This window comes from Pollicipes pollicipes, unplaced genomic scaffold (assembly GCF_011947565.3).
Source record: "Pollicipes pollicipes isolate AB1234 unplaced genomic scaffold, Ppol_2.1 Scaffold_3447;HRSCAF=4054_pilon_pilon_pilon, whole genome shotgun sequence".
In the NCBI taxonomy this organism is placed as follows: Eukaryota; Metazoa; Arthropoda; class Thecostraca; order Pollicipedomorpha; family Pollicipedidae; genus Pollicipes; species Pollicipes pollicipes.
This window is the reverse complement of record NW_023596297.1, coordinates 2906776-2934455: the sequence shown is the minus strand read 5'-3', so window position 1 is coordinate 2934455 and position 27680 is coordinate 2906776. Positions and strand designations below refer to the sequence as shown.

Genomic DNA, 27680 nt, shown 5'->3' with positions numbered 1-27680 from the left:
CTGGCAGAGGTGAGCTTCGAAGTATGCGGCGTCCGGCGGACGGGCAGCGATAAACGCACATATTTGCCGCTGGCGTACATGTATGTCTGCACCGCTCTGTGTCAGCGAAAACAACGGTAGTCGCCGATCATTCGGATCGAAGAACCCAGGTTGTTTGTATTTTGGCGGCGCGAATGTGTGAAGGATGAGCGCAGGCTTTCAAGTTCAGCTACATCTGCCGTAACTCACCCAGCTTGTTATCAGTGTATACCTGAAGCCCGATCTACTTCGTGTATGCGTTGCGAACGTTTGACCGTTCTCAATGCAGCATGTCTCTGAAAATTTCACGGTTGCGACGTTGTTTCATTTCACGTTGGTGCATAAAAGCCGTTAAGTTTTTCCTCGAGGACCTGGCTGCTGGGGTCACTGGCATCAAAACTCCCGGGTGAAATCGGCGGCAGTACTCTCCGACGCGCAGCGGACCTGAACCATGCGGTCATGAGGCAGCGCCTGTAGCCCCTCCGCCCGCGGCTAAAACATTAGGACGACATTTTGTAGTGCATCAGATCTGTCCTGGAATAGAGTTAGCTGGAAACGGAAATTGAAAACTGTCTCCAACATTACGTGGCATGGCCAAGGATGTTCGGTGGTACGCGAGGGCTTCTGACACCTGGCGGCCTCCAACGCCGAAAGCCGTGTGCTACCACTACCTCCATGACGCCGGGTGCGGTAGCCGAACGCTGTCGCGAAACGCGGATGTGACCCGACCTCATCCGAGTCATCCTCATCCGACCCGACCTCATCCGAGTCACCCTCATCCGGCCCGACCTCATCCGAGTCATCCTCATCCGACCCGACCTCATCCGAGTCAGCGTCATCCGACCCGACCTCATCCGAGTCACCCTCATCCGGCCCGACCTCATCCGAGTCAGCGTCATCCGACCCGACCTCATCTGAGTCATCCTCATCCGACCCGACCTCATCCGAGTCATCCTCATCCGACCCGACCTCATCCGAGTCAGCGTCATCCGACCTGACCTCATCCGAGTCAGCGTCGTCCTACCCGACCTCATCCGAGTCATCCTCATCCGACCTGACCTCCCCCAAGCTTCGTCCCGGAGCCGGAGCCCGGACCATGCTCCCGGGGTCCAGCGATGACGGAGCTGGCGCGCCGGTGCCGCGGAGGAGAGGTGCCAGCCTGCCGGCGGGTGGTCCCCGCGCCGGCGCCCGCCTCGGACGCGGCGCGCCGCCTGATCGGGCGATAGCGGCGGCGGTAAATCAGCACGCCGCGCGCTCCGTCTGATAGCCAATTGATTGAGTCCGCGCGGGTGTAATTGGGAGAGGGGCGCGCGCCCGGCGGGCACCGGCGTTTAGCGGCGTGCGGGGCGCCGCGCCGCGCCGCCGGACACCACGCCGACTCCGCGTGGTGTCCGACCGTGATTTGCGACCGCTGGTTCGATGCATAAACGCGGTGGGCTAATGCTGTAATTGGCTGTGGTGTTAAACGCGCTGATCGAGGGAGCTCGCGCACAGGGGGGCAAAACCAATGCCTCTCAGACAATCGATTTTCGAGTGTTATTTAGTGAGGTCGGCAGGTCAATTGCCAGGTTTGTTTGCCGTTTCATGGATTCAGCCTGCTTCAAACATCGTGGCGATGGGTTACCTTCGTGCGGCATGCCTTCGATGAATGATGCCCGGTACAGCGACCGTGCGTCTCATTGCAAGCTCATGATGAGAAAATGCTGCGGGGATCCGATCATTGTGTGATCATTGTGTGATAATCATGTGATCATCCGATCATTGCGTGTCGAGCCGTATACGCAGGATTTTTGGCCTGCTGATTTGGGAACGGCGCTCATGAGAAACGTTTTATTTACGAATTGAAGTACCCGATATGCCCTTCATGAACCTGAGCTTCACGCGAAAAAGGTTGGGTTGTGGTGAGTTATGTGTGATTGGACGTCTCTTCGGCTTCGTCCCCACATCCATTACGCCCAGCTCCGTAGATCGGGCGTTGCGCTAAGATCAGCGAGATATAGTCACGCAATGCTAGGAAAAACGTCTTCATTTCGCCGATATCAAAACTGAGAGAGCAAATAGAATATGGTTGCCAAATACGCATGTGAAAGCTTATGAAAACGTCAACTAACACGATGAAGATGCGCGTGTCCTTGTCCCAATTGTAACCTCGTCAACCCAATCCTTCCTGTGACCTCTCGCCATTCGGGCAGCAGTTGTTCACACACGACCCGTTGTGACCATAACGGCTGGTTCCACGTCCAGTATCGTCACGGCCCCGCTGTGTACCCCCCCCCTTCCCCCTCTACTGACCCCTGACCCCGGTCATCTGGTGGTCCGCTTCTGCTGCCCGTTAGCAGCCGGCGGCCGGCTCGTTAGCCCAGCGGAGGCCCGGGCCGCCGCCGAGCCCCGCCCCCCTGTCTGCAGAGGCGACGAACACTCCGTGAACAACGCCCACACCGTCCAGCTAACGGGCCCGCTGCTTATTTAGGGACACCCCCTCACGTGCAGATACAAAAGAAACATGTGCGCACCCGGCCCGTCGGAGCGGCAGCCGGCCGGCCGCTCCGTCCAGTTGTGAGCCGTCTGCCGCGCGGTCTGAGCGATATAAAACGACAAAATAAAAGACGAAACGCTATATCAGGATGCCGTTATTCGTTTCAAAAGAACATTTAGGCTCTCGATTTTCCACCGCCGAGAGCGCCATATTGCATTTTCAAAAGCTACCTCGAAAATCAACCGCTGCGATTTGTATTCAGGGATGACACGACCTGCAAGTTTATCAACATTAGGAGCCCGAAGCCATGCAATGAACTATCCGCCGTCGCAATCCGAGTCGCGAGGGGAGCAGTCAGTCGACACGACCTTAAGCTACAGCGGTGGCACCGGCTTCATGTATCGACAATCCTATCACGTATGATTTGCCAGTAAACCACGGCGTCTGGTATATGAACAGAAAACAGTGCTGTAGCCGCATGAACTGGAAAGGTCAAAATGTGGGCACTAGTTCTGTTGTGCGTAGGTTTCGTCGAAGTTCTTGCGCTTAGTTAAGTCTCGGTTATGTGCGAGGCCCTGCGACACGTCACATGCGTACATTTGGACGGATAGTTCAAATTTGGGGAACCTGTACGACTCGTGCTAGAACTTACGCCAAACAGCGCTTACGCCTGCCTGGGTCACTCCAGCGGTTAGATATTGGGGGGTGGTTGACCTGGGGTCAAGTAGGGAGCATGCTGGTGGGTATATCACCGGCACTCGCAATTTGACACAAATGCCTGGCCTGCGGATCTTGGAGCGGATCCAGCATGAGGGTTGGGCAGGGGTTTAAGTCTGTTTGGGAAAGCCGTGCCAAAGTCGTAGCGATCTGTGCTAGAATAGGGCAATTTCCCTAAATTTAAGTCACTGAATTAGAGAAATAGAGAAAATGTGAGCACTTTCCGCTGTCGTGGAAGGTGTTACGGTCCCGTTAACCCCTCTTCCCGGATCTGTCCTAACATGGACTTGACCCGAGGTAGAGAACGATATAACCCCGCTCAGCTTGAGTAGTCAGGCCCAAAGACCTGAACTGAGCAACCTGACCAAAAGTGGTTTAATCGCAGTCACCTAACCTGCCCAGCCTCTAACGACAGTACACATGCGCCACCCCGTTCTCCGGCCGCAGCTCTTGATCTGCCCCCTGCCGGCTCTGGACCGCCGGCACCGGGGCTCCGGGCGCCGGCCCTGCCATCTGACGGCGGCGGCCCCGCGGGAGGAGGTTCCCCGCTCGGGAGTGAACGGGTTCCCCGGTCAGCGTGTATCCGCTCAGTCTGGTGTCGGCTCTCGCCGTGGACTGTTGTCTGACTGACCGCCCCGCTGGCGGCAAACGGGATATCACCCTACCGCCTCCTCCCGCCCACCCCCACCCTCCGCCCCGCTTAGTCAGTTCCAATCTTGTGCGGCGTGCGGGTCTCTGCTTCAGTTGACGTACCTGCTGCGGAACCTTCTTCGGAGACAAAATCACCGCTAGACGGAGCAAGCCGCGGCTTCTCTTTGGCGTCAACCAGAGCCGCCACGGTGCCGGCCGGCTTGTTTCGCCCCGTCTCGTCTCGTCTCGTCTCGTCTCGCCCCGTCTCGTCTCGTCTTGTGAGCTCACGGTGAGTCCTCGGCAGCCGCCGGTGAGTCGGCAGCGATGCGCGCGCTGGCCGCTGCCGCGCTGGCCGTGTGCCTGGCGGCCGCCGCCGCCGACGCCGACGCCTCGGCCGACTCCTTCGCCGACTACTACGAGGACTACAGCTTCGCCGGCGCCTTCGACTACCTGAACGAGCAGGACGTGGTGCAGGCCAACCACGGGCTGGCGGTGGTCCGCGGCGGCGAGCACGCCGTTGACCCGACCTCGGAACTCTCCCTCTGGGTGCCGCCGGGTGACCGGTGTCGCGTGCGCGTGGTGCGCGCGCCGCTCGGCCGCGCGCCCGGCCGCCTTGAGCCGGACGAGTTTCCGTGTCAGTTCGCGCATGGCGCCGTGGTTTACACGCACTATGGCGCCGCGCAGCCGGAAGAGCACCGCGTCACACTGCTGGTGCGCTACGACTCGGCCGAGGACGCGGCCGTCGTGCCGCTGACGCTGCTGGTGCGGGTGCTGCCGGCGTCGCCGACGCTGGTGCTGGAGAGTCTGCCGCTGCTGGTGGCCGAGCCGGGCGGCCTGTCGGAGCCGCTAGGGCCGCACCTGCTGCGGCTGGTGGCCGGCGAGGGCGAGCGCTGCTGGCTGACGCTGCCGGATGGGCTCGGTCTGCCGCGACACGGCCGGCTGGTCACGCAGCTCGGCGACGAGCGGCGCCTGCCGTGCGACGCGCTCTCGGCCGCCGCCATCCAGTACCGTCACGGCGGGCCAGAGGCACTCGACCGCGACTTCATCGCGCTGACGGCGGAGGCGCGCGACGCCGGCGGTGTGCTGCTGCGGCGCGAGCACTTCCAGGTGCGCGTGCACATCGACGGCGCGCGGCGCAACACGCCGCCGGCGCCATCGGCGGACGCGCAGCTCACGCTGGACGTGCGCCAAGGCTCGCCGACGCCGCTGCGGCCGGCGGCGCTGCGCGCGGTCGACGCCGAGACGCCGGCCGGCGAGCTGGTCTTCAATGTGACGGCACCGCTCGGCTACGGCGACGGCCGGCTCTTCTCGTCGGACGACCCGGACGCGCCCCTCACGTCGTTCCTGCAGCGCGACCTCGGCGAGCTGAAGGTGAGCTACCAGCCGCCGAGTGGCCGCTCGGCGCGCCGCCGCACCTTCCAGCTGGGGCTGCGCGTGCTCGACGCCGACGGCCTCGTGTCCGATCCGTTCACGCTCAGCATCGTCGTGCACCCGATCAACACGCGCTCGCCGGTGGTGACGCGCAACACAGGCATCTCACTGTTCGAGGGCCAGAGCCGCCACCTGCTCAGCTCCGCCAATCTGGAGATCACCGACGAGGACAATCTGAGCGAGGTGACCGTGCACGTGGTGGACGGGCTGCGCCACGGCCGGCTGCTGCTGCTCGGCGCGACCGTCAGCCGCTTCTCGCCGGCCGACCTCGACACCGGCCTGGTGACGTACCAGCACGACGGCAGCGACTCGACCAGCGACAACGTGCTGCTGCGCGCCACCGACGGCAGCAGCGACGTGCTGTTCGTGCTGCCGGTGACCGTGTTCCCCGAGGACGACCAGCCGCCGCTGGTCAGCGTCAACACCGGCCTCACGGTGCACCGCAGCCAGGAGGTGCGCGTGACCACGCGCCGACTCGCCGCCGTCGACGTCGACAGCCCGGCGCGCCAGCTGACGTTCGAGCTGGCGCCGCCCGGCGCCGGCGGCGAAGGCGTGTTCCTGATCAGGCGCGCCGACAAGCCGGACGGCGCGGCCGACTGGCGGCAGCTGGACGGCCTGTACGAGCGCGTGGTGACCGCCTGGACGCAGGCGGACCTGCTCGACGGCAGGCTCTTCTATCGGCACACGGGCGCGCCGCGCGCCGGCGTGCACACCGAGCACGTGGCGTTCACCGTCCGCGACGCCGCCGAGCCGCCCAACCGCTCCGGGCCGGAGGCGTTCGTCGTGACCGTGCTGCCGGTCGACGACGAGCCGCCGGCGCTGCGGCCCGGCGCGTCTCTCTCGATGGTCGTCGACGAGGGTCGCGCCAAGCCGCTTGACCGCGCGGCGCTCAGCTACGAGGACAACGCCTCGCCTCCGGAGCGGGTCGTGTTCGTGGTCACGCGGCCGGCGCGCGAGGTGGACGGCGCGCCGGCACCGCTGGAGGGCGCCCCCGGCCACCTGGTGCTCGCCGAGCGGCCCGACCAGCGGCTCACAAACTTCACACAGGCGCAGGTGAACCACCACAAGGTGGCGTTCCTTCCGACCAGCGGCGAGCTGGGCCTGCTGCCGCGCGTCCTGCAGCTGGGCTTCAGCGTGGCCGACGCCCCGGGCAACACGCTCCGCGACCAGGTGCTCACCGTGTTCCTGACACCGGTGGACGATTTGCCGCCGAGCGTCACCAGCCGCGGGCTGCGTGACGTGCCCGAGGGCGGCTCGGCCGTCATCACCGTTGATCTGCTGGATGCTGTCGACCCGGACACGGCTGCCGACGAGCTGCGCTTCGTGCTGACAGCGCCGCCGGCGCACGGCACGCTCAGCGTCGACGGCCGCCCGCTGCGCGCCGGCGAGCACTTCTGGCGCGCCAGCCTGGCCGCCGGCCGCGTGCTGTACGTACACGACGGCTCGGAGGGCGCCGAAGACCTCCTCCGACTGCAGGTGACGGACGGGCGGCAGGCTGTGCCGGCGCTCTTCCCCGTCACCGTCGCGCCCGTCGACGACCAGCCGCCGCACGTGCCGGCCGGAGCGCGGCGGCTGCGGCTGGCGGTGGACGAGGGCGGCGTGGCGTCGCTCGACGCCGACCAGCTGCCGGCCGTCGACCCCGACTCGGAGCGCGGCCGGCTGACGTTCCTGGTGGCGCGCGCGCCGGCCGCCGGCGCGGTCTGCGTGGACGGCTCGCCGGCCGACCGGTTCACGGTGTCGCAGCTGGATCACGGTGCCGTCGCCTACTGCCACCTGGGCGGCGAGGTGGGGCCACGCGCGCGCACCGACGCCTTCCGGCTCGCGCTCTCCGACATGGCCAGCGACGCCGTCGACCACATCGAAGTCAACGTCACCATCCGCCCGGTGGACAACCAACGGCCCGTGGTGTCCGTCGCCGATGGCGGCCTCTACGTGGACGAGGGTACGGCGGCGCCGCTGCCACCGGCGCTGCTCGCCGTCACGGACGCCGACACGCCGGCGGCGCGGCTGCAGTGTGTGGTGGCGGCGCGGCCGCGGTTCGGCTTCCTCGAGAGCGTTGCGCCAGCCGACGGCTCGGAGGTGGCGCGCGCCGGCCCGGCCGCCGCCTTCTCGGTCGAGGAGCTGCGCGCCGGCGCCGTGCGCTACGTGCAGAGCGTGCACCAGGGCGTGGAGCCGCGCGCCGACAACTTCAGCGTGCGCTGCTCGGACGGGGTCGGCGCCTCGCCGCCCGTCTCCGTGCCCGTGCTCATCCGGCCCGTCAACGACGAGCGGCCGCGACCGCTGCTGCGCGAGCTGGTCGTGTTGGAGGGTGGCGACCTGGCCATCGACTCGGAGCTGCTGTCGGCGGAGGACGCCGACCTGCCGCCGGACGCGCTCACCTTCCGCGTGACGGCGCCGCCGCGCCACGGCCGCCTCCTGCTGCGCGGCGAGCCGGCGCTGCGCTTCACGGCCGACGAGCTGCGCGGTCGGATGGCGCTCGTCTACTCGCACGACGACTCCGAGACGACGGCCGACGCCTTTGGCTTCCGGCTGGAGGATGGTCACGCCGGCCACGCCGTCGAGGGCCGCGTGGCCGTACAGGTGGTGCCCGTCGACGACGAGGTGCCGACGCTGGCGGTGAACCGCGGCCTGCGCGTGCCGGCGGGCGGCGCGGCGGCGCTCACCGGCCGCCAGCTGCGCGCCGCCGACCTCGACTCGCCGGCCGACTCGCTGCTGTTCGTGCTGCGCTCGGCGCCGCGCCACGGTCGGCTGACGCTGCGGCTGGACGGCGCGGAGCGGCCGCTGGCGCCTGGTGACAACTTCACACAGCCGCAGCTGGACGCCGGCCTCGTCAGCTACGCGCACGGCGGCGGCGACGACGGCGACGACGGCTTCCGCTTCGACGTCAGCGACGGCGCCAACCTGCTGATGGACCGGCACCTGCTGGTGTCGGTGGCGGGCGGCGACAGCGCCTACCCGCTGACGCTGAGCGGTGGCCTGCGCCTGCCCGAGGGCGGCACGGCCGTGCTCACCACGGACGTGTTGAGCAGCAGCGACAGCGACAGCGACGACGCGCGCCTGACGTACCGGCTGACGCGGCCGCCGGCGCGCGGCCACCTGGAGCTGGCCGGCGCCCCCGGCCGGCCCCTCGCCGAGTTTACGCAGCTGCAGCTGGCCGGCGGCCGGGTGCGCTACGTGCACCACCAGCAGCACGAGGAGCGTGCGGACAGCTTCGAGTTCGCCGTCAGCGACGGGGTGCACGCCGTACGGCGTACGTTCCGCATCTCGCTGCTGCCGGTGGACAACAAGCGGCCAGTGCTGTTCAAGGAGGAGGTGCGCGTGGAGGAGGGCGCCGAGCGCGTCATCACGCCGTTCGAGCTGCGGCTGGACGACCGCGACACGGCGCCGGAGCGGCTCCTCTTCACGGTGGTCGAGCCGCCGCGCTTCGGGCGGCTGCTCTTCAACCACAGCCGGCCGGCGCGCCAGTTCAGCCAGCGCGACCTCGACAGCAATATGATCTCGTACCGGCACGGCGGCGGCGAGCCGGCCGGCGCCGACGGCTTCAGCTTCACCGTCACCGACGGCGCCGACCCCATGTACTACGTGTACCCGGACACGGCGCGCGGCACGCGGCTGCCGACGGCGCTGCACATCCGCGTGCTGCCGGTGGACGACGCGCCGCCGCGGCTGGAGCTGTCGCGCGGCCTCACCGCGCTGCGGCGGCTGCCGTCCGGCCGGCTCGGCGCGGTGCTCGGGCCCCGCCAGCTGCGCTTCAGCGACCTGGACTCGGCCGACCACCAACTGCTGGTGACGGTCACCGCCGGCCCGGAAGAGGGTCGCCTGGTCAGCCTGCTCACCAACCAGACCGTCACCAACTTCACGCAAGGTGGGGAGGGTCAGTCAGCCATGTCATGCATGGCTGGACCAAGTACGCGGCTCGCTAATACTATGGAAACATCTTTCAGCGTAAGGACTTAGTAGATAATCATATCTACTACGATGGGCTGTCCGCGATCCAGATCCACATGTTCTTAAATATTGTTCGTGGTGGTGACGAGGCGACCGTGGCAGATGGTCGTGACCAAAGATCCGTTGTCCTCCCGAAGGATAATGTGCCACCCAAGATTCATGGGTCACAGAATATGTCTGAACCTAACAGTCAACGGGCGAACACAAGACATTCAAGTCCAGCCGGTGAGCAGGATACCTGCTGACTCTCGCCCTCTAGCCGTCAGCATCAAGCCCAGTGAACCGACCGCATGGCTCTCTATGTGGCGCGCGCCATTCGCCGGCCATGCTCCGTTCTCCCAAACACCATGGAAGCCCGTGACCACGTGAAGACTGATGAGACGGTTTAGTGCTCAGTGGGTGGTGGTTGAGCTGTTTTACCTGGAAGTCAATGGACGGCACCCCGCCCGCCCCATTTAAGCTCACCACTGCCACGTGTGGCTAATCGGTACACCGATCTCTCCTCTGCCATCATCGCCTTCAGCCGCTATCAGATAGCACCGCAGCAACGCGCCCGCCATATCATAAACTAGTCTGTGAACTCTTATCGCTAATGGTCGGGGGCTGCTGGCCGCGTGCTGTCCCGCCCCCCAATCTCTCGGCGGCGAGCGGTGTCCAGCACCCGCCCCTCCCCCTCGCGCCCCGCGGGTTCTCTGATCGCATCACACCCCGCCGGTGTAATTGCTCGCGGCCGGCCCGGGCGGCCGGCGATCGTCGGAGGCGCGTTAGTGATCGCGCTTCTGGATGATTACACATGGCGCCGCGCGCCGGGGCCCGATTTCACTGCGAATCAATCGTTCGCAGGCGCCCGAATCCGGGGAATGTGGTGGCAGCGGGCAACCCCATTACAAGCGGGCGGGGCCGACCGCGCCGACAGGCCGTTTGATCTCGGGCGGCGCCGCGTGCTTCGCCGCGTGTTGCCTCCGCGCGGGGCGTTCTTTTATCGCCAGCCACCGCTAATGAAGCAAATCACGCGCGGGATATTGCTTCCTGGCATTCAGCGAATCCTAGACGCCAGAGAGAACGCAGCAAGCGTTGGACCGAATCGTGCAGAATCTCATCAATTCAGAGAATCTTGTCTGAGAGATAGGTCTAGTTCACAAGATACAAAGACAGCAAACGAAGGGCTGCATAAATACCTGGTGTTATCACCACACCGCCACTGTTCTGGACGATCGATCATATTCTAGACACGGCAGTGGTCATGACTCAGAGCCCGCTCTTGCGCGTACCGCCAGTACTGATTTAGTACCGGCTGCCGTTACCATAGTGCCGTCATCTTGCATTTCATCACTACAGCGCACATGCTTGTATCAGCTGTCGCATGCTACACATATCCAGTTTCAGAATGAAATTCGTGTATCCAAACTAGGATTTCACCACTGGTATTGCAGCACCCGTGCTTGATATTGCCAACAGCTGTAGGTGTGTGGCACTCCTGCCGATCTAAGACAGGAGGAAGAAAATTTATTCTGGCTTCATTTTGACGCAAAATTGGACGAGCGAGCCATATGTTGGGCCGGATTGTGCGCAAAAGCTGCCATCAGTGTAGCTGGAACCCCATTTGCTGTCACAGCGGCAGCGGAGCTCGGCTGGCGAGGCTGAGCATTCAAATGGCCTCTAAAAATATCCCGCTTACCTCGGGCCACGCGGCTCCGAGCGGCCAGCCCGGCTCGGGGCCCGGCTCGGGGCCCGCCTCCGGCTGAGCTCGGCTCGGAGCCCATCTCCTGCCAAGCTCGGCTCGGAGCCCGTCTCCGGTCGAGCCCGGCTCGGAGCCCGTCTCCGGCCAGCCCGGCTCGGGGCCCGGCGCAGAGCCCGTCTCTGGCCGAGCTCGGCTCGGGGCCCGTCTCCGGCCGAGCCCGGCTCGGAGCCTGTGTCCGGCCGAGCCCGGCTCGGCCGCGCCGGTCGGCGGTGTGTCCGAGCTCGCCGCCACCCATCGGTTGTCGGGTGTTGTTGGCCTGTCGCGCCCTAGGTGCGCGCGCCGCCCCCGTCGCTTCTCACCGGCGGCCTGCATTAATGAACGCCTCACGCACCCATCCGTCTTCGGCCGGCCCGGGCGACGGGAGCCGAGGGGACCGGGTGCCCGCCGTGCGTCGCGGCGATCGAGCCGGCTTTCAGAATCGTTCGCGTAGTTCGCTGACTTTGAAACCGCGTCTAGCGAACTTGTGTGGCAGAGCAGATGCCTGTTTCAATGGCATCCTGAAGATGGTTTTCCGGAGCCCCGTAGAAGGACGGTCGGCTGTCAACTGGCTAAGTACATGACGTGTTCAAATTTATCATCATGTCGGGAATCATTCACTCGTGCTTGGTCCGTTGCCATGACTATGCTATGTGTTGGAAACCTTAAATGGTTATACGTTTTCGTGGATGCCAGCTCAATTGACGTCATATACCTTGCATTTTTGGTGTAATTCATGCCTCCCAGTTTTAATCCGATCAACTTAGCTGTTGTTGCAATTTAATGTCATAAAGGGAAACGTCAAATGTAATAGCTAATTTCTCTCTGGCAGGCTATTCTGCTGAGTTAACTGCTCACTTTTATTACGGCAAGGAGAAATGAAACTTTCCTGTGATAATTCATAAATCCTGCGACTGCCTGCTGACTTTTCACTCAGTGTAATGTGTGGGTACAACACATGTCTATTGGATTTAGCTCGGACACACGGTGAACGATTAATAATCACCAGCAGCAAACCTCACAGCCAAACTCTACGCCGTGTCAATGGTCGTTTAAGGTTTGTGACTCATGATCACGCAAGACTCTGGTGTGGCGATACCGAGAGTGGGACAGCACGGCGAGGAAGACACCGATCCAACCTCGGCACATTCCGACCTCCGTGAGAGCCGTTCCCGTCCCGCTCCGGCTCTGACCCAGCGCTGGGACCTGTCCCTGTCCCGACCCTGTCCCCGCAACGGTCCGTGAGCGCGACATGGCTTTCGTCCCACGCGGGCGGGTGAATCTCCAGTGGGACATAACTTTCAGTCCAGGCCTTGAGAGGAATTGAAACTTTGTCTCTGTCCGTCTGGGAGTCACCAGTGGGGCCTGACCTCCATCCCGGTCCGTCTGTGACCGACGAGCGTGGCCTCCGTCCCAGCCCTCCTCTTACCTATGAGTGGGGCCTGACCTCCGTCCCGGTCCGTCTGTGACCGACGAGCGTGGCCTCCGTCCCAGCCCTCCTCTTACCTATGAGTGGGCCTGACCTCCGTCCCGGTCCGTCTGTGACCGACGAGTGTGGCCTCCGTCCCAGCCCTCCTCTTACCTATGAGTGGGCCTGACCTCCGTCCCGGTCCGTCTGTGACCGACGAGTGTGGCCTCCGTCCCAGCCCTCCTCTTACCTACCAGTGGGGCCTGACCTCAGTGGCAGGTCACCTCCGACCCACCAGCGGCGCCGGGGCTCGGCTTCACCCCTGCCGAGACCCGCCAGCAGGGCCTGACCTCCGACCCACCCCCGCCTCCGACCCGCCGCGGCCGCCAGCTAGTTTAGATGCAGATATCTCTGCAGACCGGGGCGCATCTACAACCGAATTACCAATTGTGAACGGGTGTGGGATCGATCACTCGCCGCAACACCGCCGCTAAACAAACAATGAGAAAACAATTAGCGGGCGGCGGTGCGGCGCGGCGGGTTCTGGGCGGACATTCCGCGCATAGCTGCCACCTGACGACGCGGGGCGCTGCGCTCTGTCCTCAGGCCAGCTGCAGCGGCAGGAGCTGGCGTACCTGCTGGCGGAGGACGCCAACGCCACCACGTCACGTGACAGCTTCGTCTACAGCGTGCGAGACCCAGGTAACGTGCCGGGGCCGGTGCTGTTGACGTGGAGAGAGAACCAGGTGTGAACCGGACCTGGTCGGCATGCAGGGACTTGGAATCGTGGGATCAGGCATGTGAGCAACGCTTCCTTAAATGTCATGAGACCGTATCACTGATAGTCTGTTATAGATTTAGTCGAATAAACTGGCTGATTAGCTGAGCAGAGCAGAGAATCTGACGATGCTGATCCCACTCTGTCATTTAATCAGATATTGATGTGAACAGGATCTTGGATCTGTGCGTGGAATTGTTTCCATGATAAGAGTAAACAACTCAGCCAAAACGTTTAGCTTATATAATGCAAAGCGATAAAACCAAACGATGCATACTAAAGCTGTTCACGTCATCGGACCGGACGTGTTGCGTACGGTAAGCACATATCGAGTATTACCCACAGGAATGGCGCGACGATCATGCTAATGCGTCCATCGATTTGCCATTCCAGCGCTCGCTTAATAGTCATGGCTACATTCAGGAAATGAGACAATTTCAATACGATTAGGCACGTTTGGTACTAGATCAGCATTGGGAAGGCAATCCCGGGTCAATACCGTTTGTCAAAATTACCATGCGTATTGATCAGCTATATTTGTCGAACAACTCTGAACACTTAAATCGTATCGATGGCACATAAACATCGATCTCCACTTTAGAAGCCTCCAATGAAATTAAATGGCCTTAAAACGTTTGGTACAAACTCCCCTGTCGCTTGGTTTCCTTTCCGTAAATTTGATCAACGGATGGGTACACCGCAATACATATCACGAGTGGATAATGTGACGACAGCTGGGTGTGTCATAGCGGCCGGAACAAGCACATGACAATCAAAACATAAAATCACGCCCGTTCCAAGCAATTCTGGGGCGGCAGCTGTCGCAGGCGTCTCACTGTATTTTCCTCCCATCGGCGTCATCGCCTTGTCGCGAGTTTTACGTCAGGCTCTCGTCGCGAATCGGCAGCCTTCTCCGCACCACGGACCTCCTCAGATGATATCTGAGAGTCTCCCCACGGACACGGCGTCTCACCCGCCCCAGCGGCCGGGGCGCCGACCAACGTCGCGCACAACATCGCCACTCGGGGCCAATGATATTCGAACCGCGAACCATTACCATCCACCTGCGGTACTTACCGTCTATCTGTGCCGGATCTCCTGCGCCGGCCCCCACCGTTCGTGCCGGCGTCCCACACGGGGGCGGGGCCGCTCGATCCATCACCGCGTCGCCACGTGCGGCGCCATGCCGACAAATCGCCGCCGCTCGAGCCTGGTGCATAATGCGGCCGTTTGCGGCGCACCGGCGGCGAGGGCGGCGCGGCGGCCTGCTCGCGGCGGCTGAGGCGAGAGGAAGGGCGGGCGCGCGCGCTGATCCCCTGCCAGTACGCGGGGGCCGGGACATGTGTTCCACAACGCAGGAGGAGGGGCAGGCTGGGAGCGAATGCTGTTTGTCCTCAGGGCACAGAGTGACGAACGGTAGATGGTCCAGGTATTTGGGCCTGTGGACTAGTATTTTGTTCTTGTGTTTTTAGCAAGCGTCCGTACGCTTGGGTCTATCTCCATAATGTTCTGCATTTTTTCACCTAGTACATTTTCTCGACATGCTCGTTTCTACTGTAAACATTATTACGTAATGACGAAGCGACTGTCAGATGCTGGTAGGAATGGCCACGGTCTGCGCAGGCCCAGCTCCGCCTGTGTAACCCTCAGACTCAGACAGTTCCTCTTGTGACGTTCCGCCATCTGCCGTCAGCCGGAAACAACGTACGTGGCCTGACCTTCAGCCTGACCTGGTCGTGGGTGTCCCTCGGCGCCGCCCACTACCGCGTCAACGAGACGGCGGCGCACCTGGAAGTTCAGCTGAATCGCACCGGATACCTCGGGGAGACTTCGTTCGTCTGTGAGAGCTTTCGGCGTCCGCCTCGTTATCACTGTTTACTCGCCAAACGAAGCAGCGGAAATTAATGCAAGTGCTCCTCCACATGCGTAATTATCCGCATCGAAGGGCGTAGTGAATGAAATTTTGGTGCTTGGACGACAAATTCTCACATTTTTGGCCATACCAATGAGAGATACTACCAGCCTGTGGAGTGTCATTGGGGCTTTGCAACGCAATCAGCTGTTGATGCTGCATGGCGCCGTCCGCACCCCACCCTTGCAGGAATCCAGTGTCACAGCCGAGCAGTGTCTGCCTGCGAGCCCACACCGTGCCGTCGGTGGTCACTGGGGCGCCTGTTGCAGCGGTGGTCGTCGAGAACGGTACGGCTGGTGTGGGCGCCGACTGCAGCGCCACCTACGCTGACCAGGTGCAGTTCTCGCCCGGCCAGAGCCGCGCCACCTGGCGGCTGCGGCTGCGGGATGACGCGCGCTTCGAGGGCGCCGAGACTCTACGGCTGCACCTGGAGCGGCCGGTGGAGGCGCTGGTGGCGCCGCCGGCCGCCGCCGAGGTGGTCATCGTGGACCCGGAGGACGGTGAGAAAGGAGAGGGAGCCATGAGTGCTGTACTCGCCTGTGGTGAGCACGACCCGTCTCCAGGGCTGACGGCCGACCGTCACGTGATCGGTCTCGGCCAGTCAGGGTTGGGCCACGTGACGTGGACTGCATATAGCAGCACGTCTTGGAGTACGGTGCCGGGCCTCCGAGGTGGTCAACAGAGGTCGCCCGCTTCACGCCCTTGCACGCTCCGGCAGAGTCGGTGGTGTTCTTCCCGGTGCCGGAGTACCGCGTGGAGGAGAGCGTCGGCCTGCTGGAGGTGATGGTGGAGCGGTCCGGAGACCTCAGTCAGGAGCTCACCGTCCTCTGCCTCACCAAGAATGGTACGCGATCAGGAGACTTAACGAGCCACGCCAGGGACGGCTCTTCAAGACATGAGTAGAAACATCAGCTAATGCTTTGCAACTGCTTTTGGACTGCCTTAAAGCCATGGCGACAGATTTGGTGCTCAGACGACACCCAGCTTTACAGCTCGCTCACTGCTCCTGGGAGTAGTGCTGTAGCATGAACAAACATATATATCTACGCCGCTAGCGGTGTGTCCTGACCACGTCCGGCGCCGTTGGCGTACCTGAGTAAGCCACGTGCCGGTGGTATGTCCTGACCACGCCCTGTGCCAGCGATGTGTCCTGACTACGTCCCGCGCCGGCGGTGTATCCTGATCACGCCCCGTGCCAGCGATGTGTCCTGACCACGTCCGGCGCCGTTGGGGTACCTGAATAAGCCACGTGCCGGCGGTGTATCCTGATCACGCCCCACGCCGGTGGTGTGTCCTGATCACGCCCCGTGCCGGTGGTGTGTCCTGACCACGCCCCGCGCCGGTGGTGTGTCCTGATCACGCCCCACGCCGGTGGTGTGTCCTGATCACGCCCCACGCCGGTGGTGTGTCCTGACCACGCCCCGCGCCGGTGGTGTGTCCTGATCACGCCCCGTGCCGGTGGTGTGTCCTGACCACGCCCCGTGCCGGTGGTGTGTCCTGATCACGCCCCGTGCCAGCGATGTGTCCTGATCACGCCCCGTGCCGGTGGTGTATCCTAACCACGCCCTGCGCCGCGACAGACACGGCGCGTGGTACGCCGGACGGTGCCGTGCTGTCGCTCTCCGATTACGTCTCTCGGCGGCCGGGGGAGGCGGCCAGCCGGCTGCGTCTCGAGCCCGGCCAGAGCGCCGCCGCCTGCGCCGTCCAGTTGGTGGATGACGCCCTCTTCGAGCCGGAGGAGACATTCTGGCTGGAGCTGCGCGAGCCACGCGGCGGCCGGCTCTCCGGGCGTGGCCACCGCGCCGCACGCGTCGCCATCTTTAGCGACAACGACGACGGTGAGCAGACCCGGTCTACCGGTCGCATGGGCTGTGAGGCGTGCTGGACAATGGGGTCTCGTAAAGTCATTTTCCCGTGACTGGTGCTGCATGCGTCGCTGTGGACTATGCGGCTGCCGTTAATATGTTTTGCATTCATCTGATTTGTATTTGTATACCGCTGACACATATCTGCATCATTCAGTTCAACATATTGGTAGTATTCCGTGTTCGGCTAAAATAATCGTCCGCTTATCTTCCGATGGTGTCACTCTCTGCTCCCGCATAGCGCCGTACTTCTACTTCGGCGAGCCGACGCTAGATGTCGACGAGAGCGTTGGAGCAGTGTCCGTGACTGTCTACCGAGCTGGAACCGATCTGACCGGGTCGTCATCGGTGACCGTGACCTCGCGACCGGGACCACCACCCCGGGCCACCGGTGAGACGTCTCCCCCGGCAGTTTCTCCACGCCAAATTATACAGCTGGACATGATCTTTGTTTTAGCTTCCTTAAACTAGCAAGCCGTTCATAGTTGCCCGCCGTGGATTTGGGTTTGTTTCGTTGGTTTTTTGTAAAATGATGGGAAAAAAGCATCATGAAGAATGATATAGGTGTTTCAAAAACCTTCTTACCTCTCCTGAGTGACCGACAGGTATGTCTGCGATGCCCGTGCCAGCCGGCGCGTGCCGCGCTGCAGCATCGCCCCTGACATGCGTCGCCTCCGACAGCCGGCGAGGACTACCGAGGCCTGGGCGTGACGCTCGTGTTCGGGCCGGGCCAGACGGAGGCCTCTCTGAATCTGACGGTGCTGGACGACGCGGGCCTGGCGCGGCTGGAGGGCCCGGAGCGACTCCAGCTGCTGCTGCGGCTGCCCGTGAACGGCTCGCTCGGGCCGCCCCGCGCGCTCAACAGCACGTTCGGCCGGCCTCACGTGCTCAACGTCACCATCGATGACTCCGTCTCCGACCGTGAGTGTTTGATTCTTGATAAGAAGGCGTTGGTAGTGAGCAACTGTCCCTTTGCCGCCCCCATACCACCAGTGTCGGGCCCAGGCAGCCAATGCGTCGGTGTCGCCCCGCCGTCGCCGTCGCTGGCTCCGTCGCGTCCTCACTGCATCGCCGTCTCGCCGGCAGTGCCCGTGCACGAGTTCGCCGAGGCGACGTACGAGGGTCTCGAAGAGGACGACCTGGTGACAGCCTACGTGGTGCGGCGCGGTGACGTCAGCATGACGTCATCGGTGCGCTGCTTCACGCGGCAGGGCAGCGCGGCGGCCGGTGCCGACTTCGACGAGCGGCCTGACACCGATGCCAGCCGCCTGGAGTTCGGGCCAGGTCAGGACTGGCGTGTCGCCGTTAGCGTCGGCTGTGATGTCAGACTGGGCTGCCGTCTACTGTTGGATACCTTCAGTTGCGCTCACTGGCAAAAGGAAGTGCACTGCGGAAAACTGCGCTCGCGTTCACCGGCAGCAATCTGTTGGCAAAAAAGCAACGCCTCTCCAAAAACCAACATTGGGAGGCTAAGTAAATGAAGCTGCGTGGGCCATTCCGGCCGATTGTGCCCTCGTGTTCCACGCGATTGTTGTTCATGTGCCATTTCCGCCTCGGAGCAGCGTGCTTGAGGGGCACACCTCACACGCCGCACTAGGGGCGGATTCAGAGAGGGTGCCACGGGGCCATGCTCCCCTCCGCCTGGGTCCCGAAGAGGCCCACCGACTCTGAGGGGGCCTCATAGCCGGCCGAGCAGAAGCAGTTTTTGTACACAGCACGCAACAGTATTGGTCGTCCTTGGGCTTTCAGGTGACCGGTAGCAGTTGCGAGCGGAAGTAAGGGCACACGAGCAGACAAAAATTAGTCTTCACTGGTTAAGCGGTAGTGATTGGGAGGTTCTAAGATTGCTTACGCTGTTCAGAGATCCTACGCTGTTTCCGGGAGCCCTATATGTCCGCTTGTTGGGTCAACCTGATCGTTAAAGAGCCGTCTGCGCTCCTCTTGATTTCTTTGTATTTGCTCGAAGGGCCCTGCGCTGTTGCTGCGGCCCTTCCTGCTAGCGTGCTGGGGCACTCTTTAGCAATCAAGCACCTGCCACGGATTTTTCCCATTCGCCCGAAACGCTCTATACGTTAGAACCAGAGGGCCTCACATGTTGACATGCCGGGGTTTTCTTTTTTGTTCAGGGGCCCCTAACGCTGGTCACGGTTAACCTCTCGGCACACTCACGATATGCTCATGGGACCTTTGCATTGGTCTAGGATCCTTCCAATTTTCTGTTTTTTGCATAAGGCTCTACGCTTTTGTCTGGGGCCCATCCGTCAACCTACTCGTGCTCACTTGGTCCTTCGGAGCCGTCCAAATTGGGCCTTGGGTATTTCCTATTTAAATGGAGGGCCCTGTTTTGTCTTATCGGGGTCACTATCTTCTTACCTGTTCGGGCACGCCAGATCGTTTGAGGGTCCTGCACATTGGGTCCTGGTATTCGAATACAGGGCCCTACGTCCCTGTCAGGGGCCATCTGATAGCCTGCACGGGTACATTCGATCTTTCGGGAGCCCTCCACCCTGGGTCTTGGGTAATTCTTATTTGGATGGAGGGCTCTACGCTCTTGTCGGGGCCCCTTTTAATAACCTGCTCTGACACACTTGATCGCTTGGGGTCATCTACATTGGGTCTTAAGTACTTCTTATTTGAATAGATGGTCCCACGCTCTTGTTGGGGGCCAAATCTGTTAACCTGCTCGGGTGCACTGGATCATTTGGGGGCTCTTCTCATTGTGTCGTGGGTATTTATTATTTGAATGGAGCGTCCTACGCTCTTGTCAGGGACGCCTCATCTGTTAGCCCTCTCGGGCACACTTGATCATTCCTGGGCTCTCAATACCGTGCCTTGGGTGCTTCTTATCTGAATGGATGACCCCATGTACTTGTCTGGGCACCATTTATCAGACTGCTCGAGCCAATGGTGGATCCGGAAGAGGGAGACACCGAACCGTGCTCGCCCCTTGTGCCTCTCGGGGAGCCATAGGCTCTGAGGGGGTTGATGACCGGGCCAACAGACGCAGCTTTTAAACACAAAATACAACAAAATTGGACGTCTTTGGGCCTCCAGACGACCAAGAACAGCCGCAAGCGAAAGTGAAGCCCGTGAGCAGACAAACTCATTACGCTGTCTAGAGGCGTCACGCCGTTGTCGGTGCCCTATATGTCTACTTGCCAGGACAATCTGGTGGCAAAGGAGCTTTCCACATAACCTTTGAAGTCCGTGTATTTTCTCGCAGGGCCCTGCGCTGCTGTTGGGGCGCTATCTGTTCACACGTCTGGGCACTCTTGATCGATCAGGAAGCCCCACGGGTTTTTCCGCTTTGCCCGAAAGACTCCATGCGCTTTTGTTGGGGCCCCATATGCCGGAGACACTCAGTTCCTCAGGGGCTCTTCATATTGGTCTCGAGTTCCTTTCACTTGCTCGGAGGGCCTTGTGCTGTTGTTAGGGGCAATATAAGGAAGGCACTGAGCCACTCGATGCTCAGGGGCCCTCTACATTGATCGCGGGCTCTTTCCCTTTGGTCCCGTTTGCGCACAACCCTTCATTCTCAATTTGGCCTTCCGTTTACCTCCACGGGCACTCTTGATTGCACAGGCCATTCATTCACGCGCACTGGTCTTGGGTGCGTGAGCGCACACCGGCCGCTTTGCTAAAAGTGCCCTCTTCTCTGGCTGGGGTCCTATACGTCAGCCTGTCGAGCACTCCTGATCGCTCAGGAGCTTTCCGCGGCGGTCTTGCGCCCCGCCGATGACGCCGGGCCGGAGTGCTATTGTTGACCGCGGCGAGCATACCTGACCGCCGGCAGCAGCCGATAGCAACGCCAGTGACGTCACAAGGGACAACAAAAACAGGAGTGGACGGGAAATCAATGAGTCGACTTGCAGGAATCGGAGCTTACCCAGGTGGACATGGTCGCTGTGGCATGCCTGCAGCATCATTATTTTTCCCAGTACCAGGAAGCTATGAGACTCGCTCATTGGCTGAGCAGCTCAACCACTGACATTCTGATCGCATGGATCAGTCCACTTTGCACACATGGGAAAATCTTGGAGGCGACGTCTTGCCGGCTTTCGTCCGGCCATTGACGGCGTTTTCCTTTGACGTCAGAGATCTTAAGACTCAGCGTACCCTGTCTCGAATGATGACAAGTTCGCTCATTCCATACTTTCTAAGAAAATACCCTTCAGTGTCATTTGCCGTTGTAATTTTGGGATTTATCAACATTCCGTTTAAAATAGGTCATGCATAGGTTGATAAGTATCTGGTTGGCGGCGTGACACTACCCAAACTTTATTTTTTAAATGTCCGCGATGAAAACCCAGGAGGATATTCCAATAGCCTCCTGGAGATTGATAGCCTTGTTCCAATGTTGCGTACGTAAGGCTGTAACGATGTTGCTACTTTTTTCGGATCCGACGGTTCTACCTCGTTAGATAGCCTTGATCCAATCTTCGGTGCGCCAACGCTCGCCGTATAATTATTTCCATGTTCTGCCGATCGGGGTTGCATCGAACGCACCTCGAACGGCGTGGTTCAATTGACGATATCCATTCACGAGTCGACGCTTTTAGCGATAGCTTTACACGCGTGCAGCTCGGCCTCCAATATCTTTTGTTTAACACACCCGTCGTAACGGACCTCGGGTGGAGCACTGGACTGTATAAAAAAACGGCTTCGAGTTCCAGCGATGACAAGGAAAGATTTCGGTGTGTGACGCGTACATGTCTTACAGTCAAACATCTCCAATTCTGATCAGGACTCCATAACAGCTCACGGTGGTAGGCGAGTTAACTGGCGAAAACCTTGTGAAGCTACTAATACACCAGGCGTGATATTATTTAGGCCTATGCAGCTGTTGTCCATGTTTTGGTAAGAGGCTGTCGAAGATAAGATGCATGTACTTTGAGTTTGCGCCAGGGTTGCCTTGCCTTCTCATTACTATGGGCATAGTTTCGCAAAATGAGTTGGGTGGGGGTGGAGGGGGGGGGGTGAAGGGCTATGCAATGGAAATGCTGAAATCTATCCTAGAAATACACCAAAATACGAATTCACACCCGGATTTGGACCACTCTCGCCACCGAGTTGGGGGGCGCACTGCCGGTGCTGCCGTCGTCACCTGGGTTAGGGTAGCGCGTGGACCGCCACCCTGCCCAGCCTACAGGGGCTGACCTACTCTGCGCCCCTGGCCTTACCTGAGTCACCGATTGGTGTCTGACAGGGTGCTCGTTGTGTCACGATAAAACCTATGACATAGTTGTCCGCCTCGATGACTCGGATGGTTAGAGCGTCTGCCTCCCGATTCACCCAACCCTGTCGGGGAAATTCGAGTCGCTTTAGTCGCTCGCTGTTTATCCTCGACAGGCAAGGCCTGCGGTCCGTAGCAGCGGCCGCGATAAAGGTCAGATGACATCAGAGGGCAGGACGGATCGTGCTGGGCATTGAAGAACTTTAAACTTCTGCCACCAAATTCTGTCGTTGACCTAGAATTGCGCGATCGGATGGTAGGTGTCAGAGCTCATACAACAAGCAATACTTAGCGTGACTCTGATCCCAGAAATCCACCCATTCAAAGGGTTAGGATTAAATTTTTGAAAGGTGGTCCCTGAGCGTTCATTGACGCGCGTTCGGCCGGGAGTCTCAGGCAACCGTGCCCGGTCGGGGGGGGGGGGGGGGAGAGAAGTTGAATTCCTCCTCTGGGATCTTCAACTTTTAAACGCTGTATGAGAAAAACAAAACGCTGCGAGGGTCTCGTCAAATCATGAAGAATTCGCACCGAACTTTTATCTTGGGTCAAATGTAGGGCCACCAGAGGCTACGGAAGGTCAAAACGGCTGTTCCGAAAGATTCAGTTAAAACCTACGTCAACACGTCAAAACAGATATTGAGGACACTGAAATAAGTGTTAAGACTGTGGGGAGTCCATTCTGACCATTTCCGTTTCCCCACAGGGGTCAGGTCAGATTAGGTCACCGTTCAGAGTTGGTCTACCAGCAGCCTACAAGAACGATACATGTTTTGCAATGCGCTTCCGACTAAGTTTATTGTATCGGGTGCATCTGCGGGACAGCAGTATTTCAGACATAACACCATTTTATTCCGTCCTAAAGGTCATCTGAGGTCAACATAGGTTAAGTTTATACCATCCAAGTGAAAAATTGAGGTGCTATGTGGGTCTACGTGACGAGCACATTGCTGTTCTGTGGTCAGAACTAGTGTATTGTACACCTGCAGGTACTCAAGATCGCACTATTGCACAACTACATTATGCATAGTCCCTTCGACGCCTGGCAAAGTATTTGTAACGAACTGAGAATAGGCACATTGGTGTATGAAATGATACGTCATCAACTTCACGGACGCGGTAAGAAGGTGGTTACGTACGTCACACTCGGTCATATAGTCCATCACTTCTGGCCACATAGGCCAATGACCTTGGATAACCTTGGATGGCCATGTGCTTTTTGGTCACATAGTGGTTGAGCATTTGAGTTAGTTCTCTTAATCTGGTATAGAGGCACCAAAAACTACACAAAAATGCTTGCATATTTACATCATTTATGAAAAATAGCAAACACTGACATGACTTCAGTTCACTGACTTTGCATTTTGCTTGCTTGCTTGCCACATCAAGAGTATACCATACCTATAGCTCCTCCATCTTCGAGAGCATTTGTCCCGTAGATACTTATTTTGTCGCTTCTGCTTTATTATTTTAACGCCAGATTCCACGCCCGCATGTTCGTCCACATTTAGTTTCGGGGCCCTGAGTAAGTGACTTCGCCCAACACGATATGCGTCATATCAGGCAGACCCCCGCTTTATCTGTAAGTAATAGATTGGGGCGCTAGGCTTACGTGTGACGAGTAGCGGCGCGTTCTGTTAGCCCCGTATCACGCGATAAGCGAAGCCTCTCCATGCCGACTAGCTTCGCTCCGATATACAAATCGTCTTACTACCTTCACCGCCACACGCAGATGATCTCATGCACACCTGTATGATCAAGCCATCGCGCGTGATATGGTGTGCTGACGTCAGCCGTGTGTGACATGCCGCGCGTGATATGGCGATGTGGTGCAGATCTGGCGAAATGGCGCAGATCAGGGGAAATCATTTTGGGGCTGTGAGCTTCATGTTTTGTTCGTGGTGCTGCAACCAGTCCTGCATACATTGATTACAGACTGCGCCGTGAGAGACCCGAGACTTTCAGTCTTCACCGGCCCTGCTTTTATCACTTGGCGTGTGATGACCAAACTTGAAACCAGCATGTTCAGTAGTGACTCCGACGAGACGCTACGGCGTCAAATCGCGCGCTTGTATGAGTCACAAGCACGTCATTTGTAGGTCTGATTCATTCATAAAACGGCATTAGATGACTCGGGGTCTTATGACACCTCTTGCCGCCTTTAAGCAGCCTGGCAATCCGACAATGATCCCGGTAGTGTCTCGTTCCCTGCCCGCCCCCGACTGCCTGACGTCGCGCGGTCGCCCGCAGGCGAGATCGAGAAGCCGTGTTCGGTGATCCTGGTGAACGACTACAGCCACGAGCCGCCGGAGACGTTTCGGCTGGTGCTGGGCCTGCCGTCGCTGGAGGCCGGCGCGGCCCGCCTCGGATCGCGCAACTCCACCGAGGTCACCGTGCGGGACGCTGCCGATCGTAAGTCAGCGCCACCGGGACGTCATGGTGGTGACGAGGGTGGTGATGATGCCGGTCGTGATGCTGGTGGCGATGTTGGCGATGATGCCGGTGATGACGGCGGTAACGGTGCTGATGCTGCTGAGGCTAGCTCTGGTGAAGGTGATGGAGGAGTGAGGTGGACGGCCATCTCGGTGTCATGTTCGTGGCTGCTGCACCGAATCGGAGACCCACATGACGTCGTCTCCGGACCTGGGAGGTCGCAGCTAGCAGTGTAGACTGTGGAGTCATTTTTGACGCTTGTAGAATCATCGGTTAAAAGTCCCACACCCCCACCCGTGGTCGGTACCTTTCAGGATAGAGGTGAAAAACGATGACGACTGGAAATCGAAGGCGGCTCCAGCCGCCAGGGCGGCCCACGTACTTCCTCAGAGCACCTTGGCTGGTTTCAACCCGGCGCACCACGTCAAAAGATCCCCGTGTGTCCCCTCGGCTGGTCTCGCCCCGGGCCTAGTCCCGGCCGTGCCCCGGGGCCGTGCAGGGGGGAGGGGGGTCAGCCGCGGACATGACACGCCGGCCGATCTGCCGCCGGGTCCTGGTTATCGCGCGCCTCCGGAGGGGGGGGAGGGGCGCTGACCCTATCCACGCGGTTTACGGGAGTGGGAGCACAGGAGGTGATGGTCGGCGCGTTCCCCGCTCACGAGCCAACGCCGCAGAGTGCTGAGATTGCGGCTCTGGGGAGGGCGCGGCCAGAGCCTCTCAAGCGGGCTAACTGGCTCGCTAAACGCTCACTCACGGCCCTCGAGCACGAGGCGCTGGGCCAGCCGTCGCCACACAGCAGCCGTGAGCACCGGACGGCGGTGACGCAACTCGTCACCGACCGCTCTCGCCACTCTCCGCTGCTCTGTCCGTGCAGTACAACGCGGCTCAGCGCAGGGTCGTGCTTGGACTTACCGGCGCTGCCCGCCCGCCCCCGGCGACGTCTATCGCCCGTGCTGCCCGGTGTGGACGGCCCCGGACCGGCGTGAGCCCGCCGGAATGACGGAGCAGAGCTGTGAGCGGAGTGTGTGGTGACGGCTGGCGTTCGTCGGGGCGGTGATTGCCATGCCGCCAGTTTGGTTCCATGTTGTCGACTGCGCTTCATTCGGTGGCGGCTTGTCCGATGATCCTGGCCTCCAGCGTGCATTCCGAGTGTCCTGCACCCGTTGTGGGTCTGTCCCATTCATACAACTACTTCGTAGCCTTCGTCCAACCAGCCCTAACCCCACAGATCTCCAGACTGGTCGTAGTTTGTGTTCGGTGAGACTTGGGCCCCGGGTGAGGTCGACCGCCCAGAATAACTTGTTCCTGAACGTTTCTTTTTTTACCTTCCTGTGTAGAACAATCTTACTTCAAAGTGCGTCCTAGCTTTGGAGTCCTTGAGTCACCTTGAGTCCTCTGAGTTTTCCGCGTTTTCGCGTTCTGGGTCCTTTTCCGCTACAATGAAACGGAATGGTCCTACAACATTTCAGATAGTGCTTTTGCCCCGTTTTCTCATGCTGTAACGCGGTTAGTATGAGGTACGGATACCTTTTAATTTTCACCGCAGCTCCTGTAAGCCCATCGTTTCTTATCAGTCTCTGGTGATAAGGCTACTTCGCGTATAAATCCACAGGCAGGGGAGCTCCAACGTTACTGGTTCAGTACTCCCGGGAGATCTGCACATTTGAGGCACGCTTCACACCATGAAAAACTATACTGTCAACGTTAATGTGTTGACTTTTTCTGACGTATGCACCATTCCCCTCACGTTGCACATGCATATATATCCTTTGGTGTTCGATATAACTTGACACGTGTATTTTGTTTCAAATATAGTCGTTGCTGTGTTTGACTATGGAGGCCATCATATTACGCATGGGCCAACAATGAATCAGTGGGCTGTTTTGCAACTTAATTGACTACATAGCGTCATGGTGAAAATTTCCTCCTTGCATCATATCACCTTATGACTTCAAGCATGACCCCTCAAAAATGGCCCAGGCCTACTCGCCCGACCTTGCGCATTGCATCAGGGTGCAGCAAGCAGGGCTGTCAACAAGAGTGCCGTCATCGAGCGTACACATCTGGCTTTCTGCATCGATCACCGGATTTGTTTTATCTGATCAACGACCTAGTTATCTTTTCTGCAGTGACGTGGGTCCTCAGACGGTTCGTCGACTATCTCCGATCGTTATGCCTTATCCACCTTAATCCCCGTCATGTCACAAGGGCTTCATGTCAAGCCATATCCACACATCATACATCCATGCATAAATATCATCCAGCAAATGCGTCTCGCGAGAGACACCAGCGTGTTGAGAATTCATCCTTGTTTAAACAAACGATGTCAATGACGGCACTGACGAAGTTAAACAAAGGTGATGTTGCCGTTGGTCATGGTCGCCCTCGCGTGAGACGGCACGGCGCCTGCCGTGGCGACCTTGCCCCGACACCGTGCCCCATACCGCCTTCAGGGCCGCTGATCAAGCTGGAGTCGGCCCGGCTGCGCGTGACCGAGCCGCTAGGCCCCGACGAGCCAGCGTCGGTGCGGGTGGCCGTGGTCCGCTTGGGAGACCTCAGCCAGACGGCCGTCACCCGGCTGTACACGCGCGACGGCTCGGCCCGCGCCGGCCTCGACTACCACGGCGTCTCGAAGGGTGAGTGAGCGCGGTCGACTGCTGAGCGGTGAGCAGCGGCGTAAGCAGCGAGCAGCCCGCGCCGGCCTCGACTACCACGGCGTCTCGAAGGGTGAGTGAGCGCGGTCGACTGCTGAGCGGTGAGCAGCGGCGTAAGCAGCGAGCAGCCCGCGCCGGCCTCGACTACCACGGCGTCTCGAAGGGTGAGTGAGCGCGGCCGACTGCTGAGCGGTGAGCAGCGGAGTAAGCAGCGAGCAGCCCGCGCCGGCCTCGACTACCACGGCGTCTCGAAGGGTGAGTGAGCGCGGCCGACTGCTGAGCGGTGAGCAGCGAAGTAAGCAGCGAGCAGCCCGCGCCGGCCTCGACTACCACGGCGTCTCGAAGGGTGAGTAAGCATAGCCGACCGTTGAGCGGTGCGCAGCGGAGTAAGCAGCGAGCAGCCCGCTCCGGCCCCGACTACCACGGCGTCTCGAAGGGTGAGTAAGCATAGCCGACCGTTGAG

The 27680-nt window shown here is 60.1% G+C and overlaps 2 protein-coding genes across 2 annotated transcripts in view; both read left to right on the top strand.

Annotated features, from left to right (window-relative positions):
- LOC119091478 (uncharacterized) overlaps positions 1-8768 on the top strand; it is a 73132-nt gene extending 64364 nt beyond the window's left edge. Inside the window, exons 52-63 of the mRNA XM_037214279.1 lie at positions 758-906; positions 4262-4585; positions 4949-5023; positions 5084-5725; positions 5879-6229; positions 6299-6595; positions 7016-7156; positions 7394-7624; positions 7730-7888; positions 8264-8356; positions 8459-8607; positions 8738-8768. Of these exons, the coding sequence (XP_037070174.1) occupies positions 758-906; positions 4262-4585; positions 4949-5023; positions 5084-5725; positions 5879-6229; positions 6299-6595; positions 7016-7156; positions 7394-7624; positions 7730-7888; positions 8264-8356; positions 8459-8607; positions 8738-8768 (2642 nt within the window). The remainder of the gene's footprint in view (positions 1-757; positions 907-4261; positions 4586-4948; positions 5024-5083; positions 5726-5878; positions 6230-6298; positions 6596-7015; positions 7157-7393; positions 7625-7729; positions 7889-8263; positions 8357-8458; positions 8608-8737) is intronic.
- Positions 8769-9011: 243 nt separating this feature from the next.
- Positions 9012-27199, top strand: LOC119091891 (extracellular matrix protein 3; the record flags this gene model as incomplete). The annotated part of the gene is given in 11 exon segments (XM_037214800.1): positions 9012-9137; positions 12952-13047; positions 14817-14963; positions 15305-15535; positions 15754-15879; positions 16616-16873; positions 17142-17291; positions 17582-17821; positions 17987-18184; positions 24381-24542; positions 27017-27199. Coding segments are annotated over 7 exon segments (1252 nt in total), but the record flags the coding sequence as incomplete, so codon positions are not given.
- Between the last annotated feature and the right edge of the window lie 481 nt (positions 27200-27680).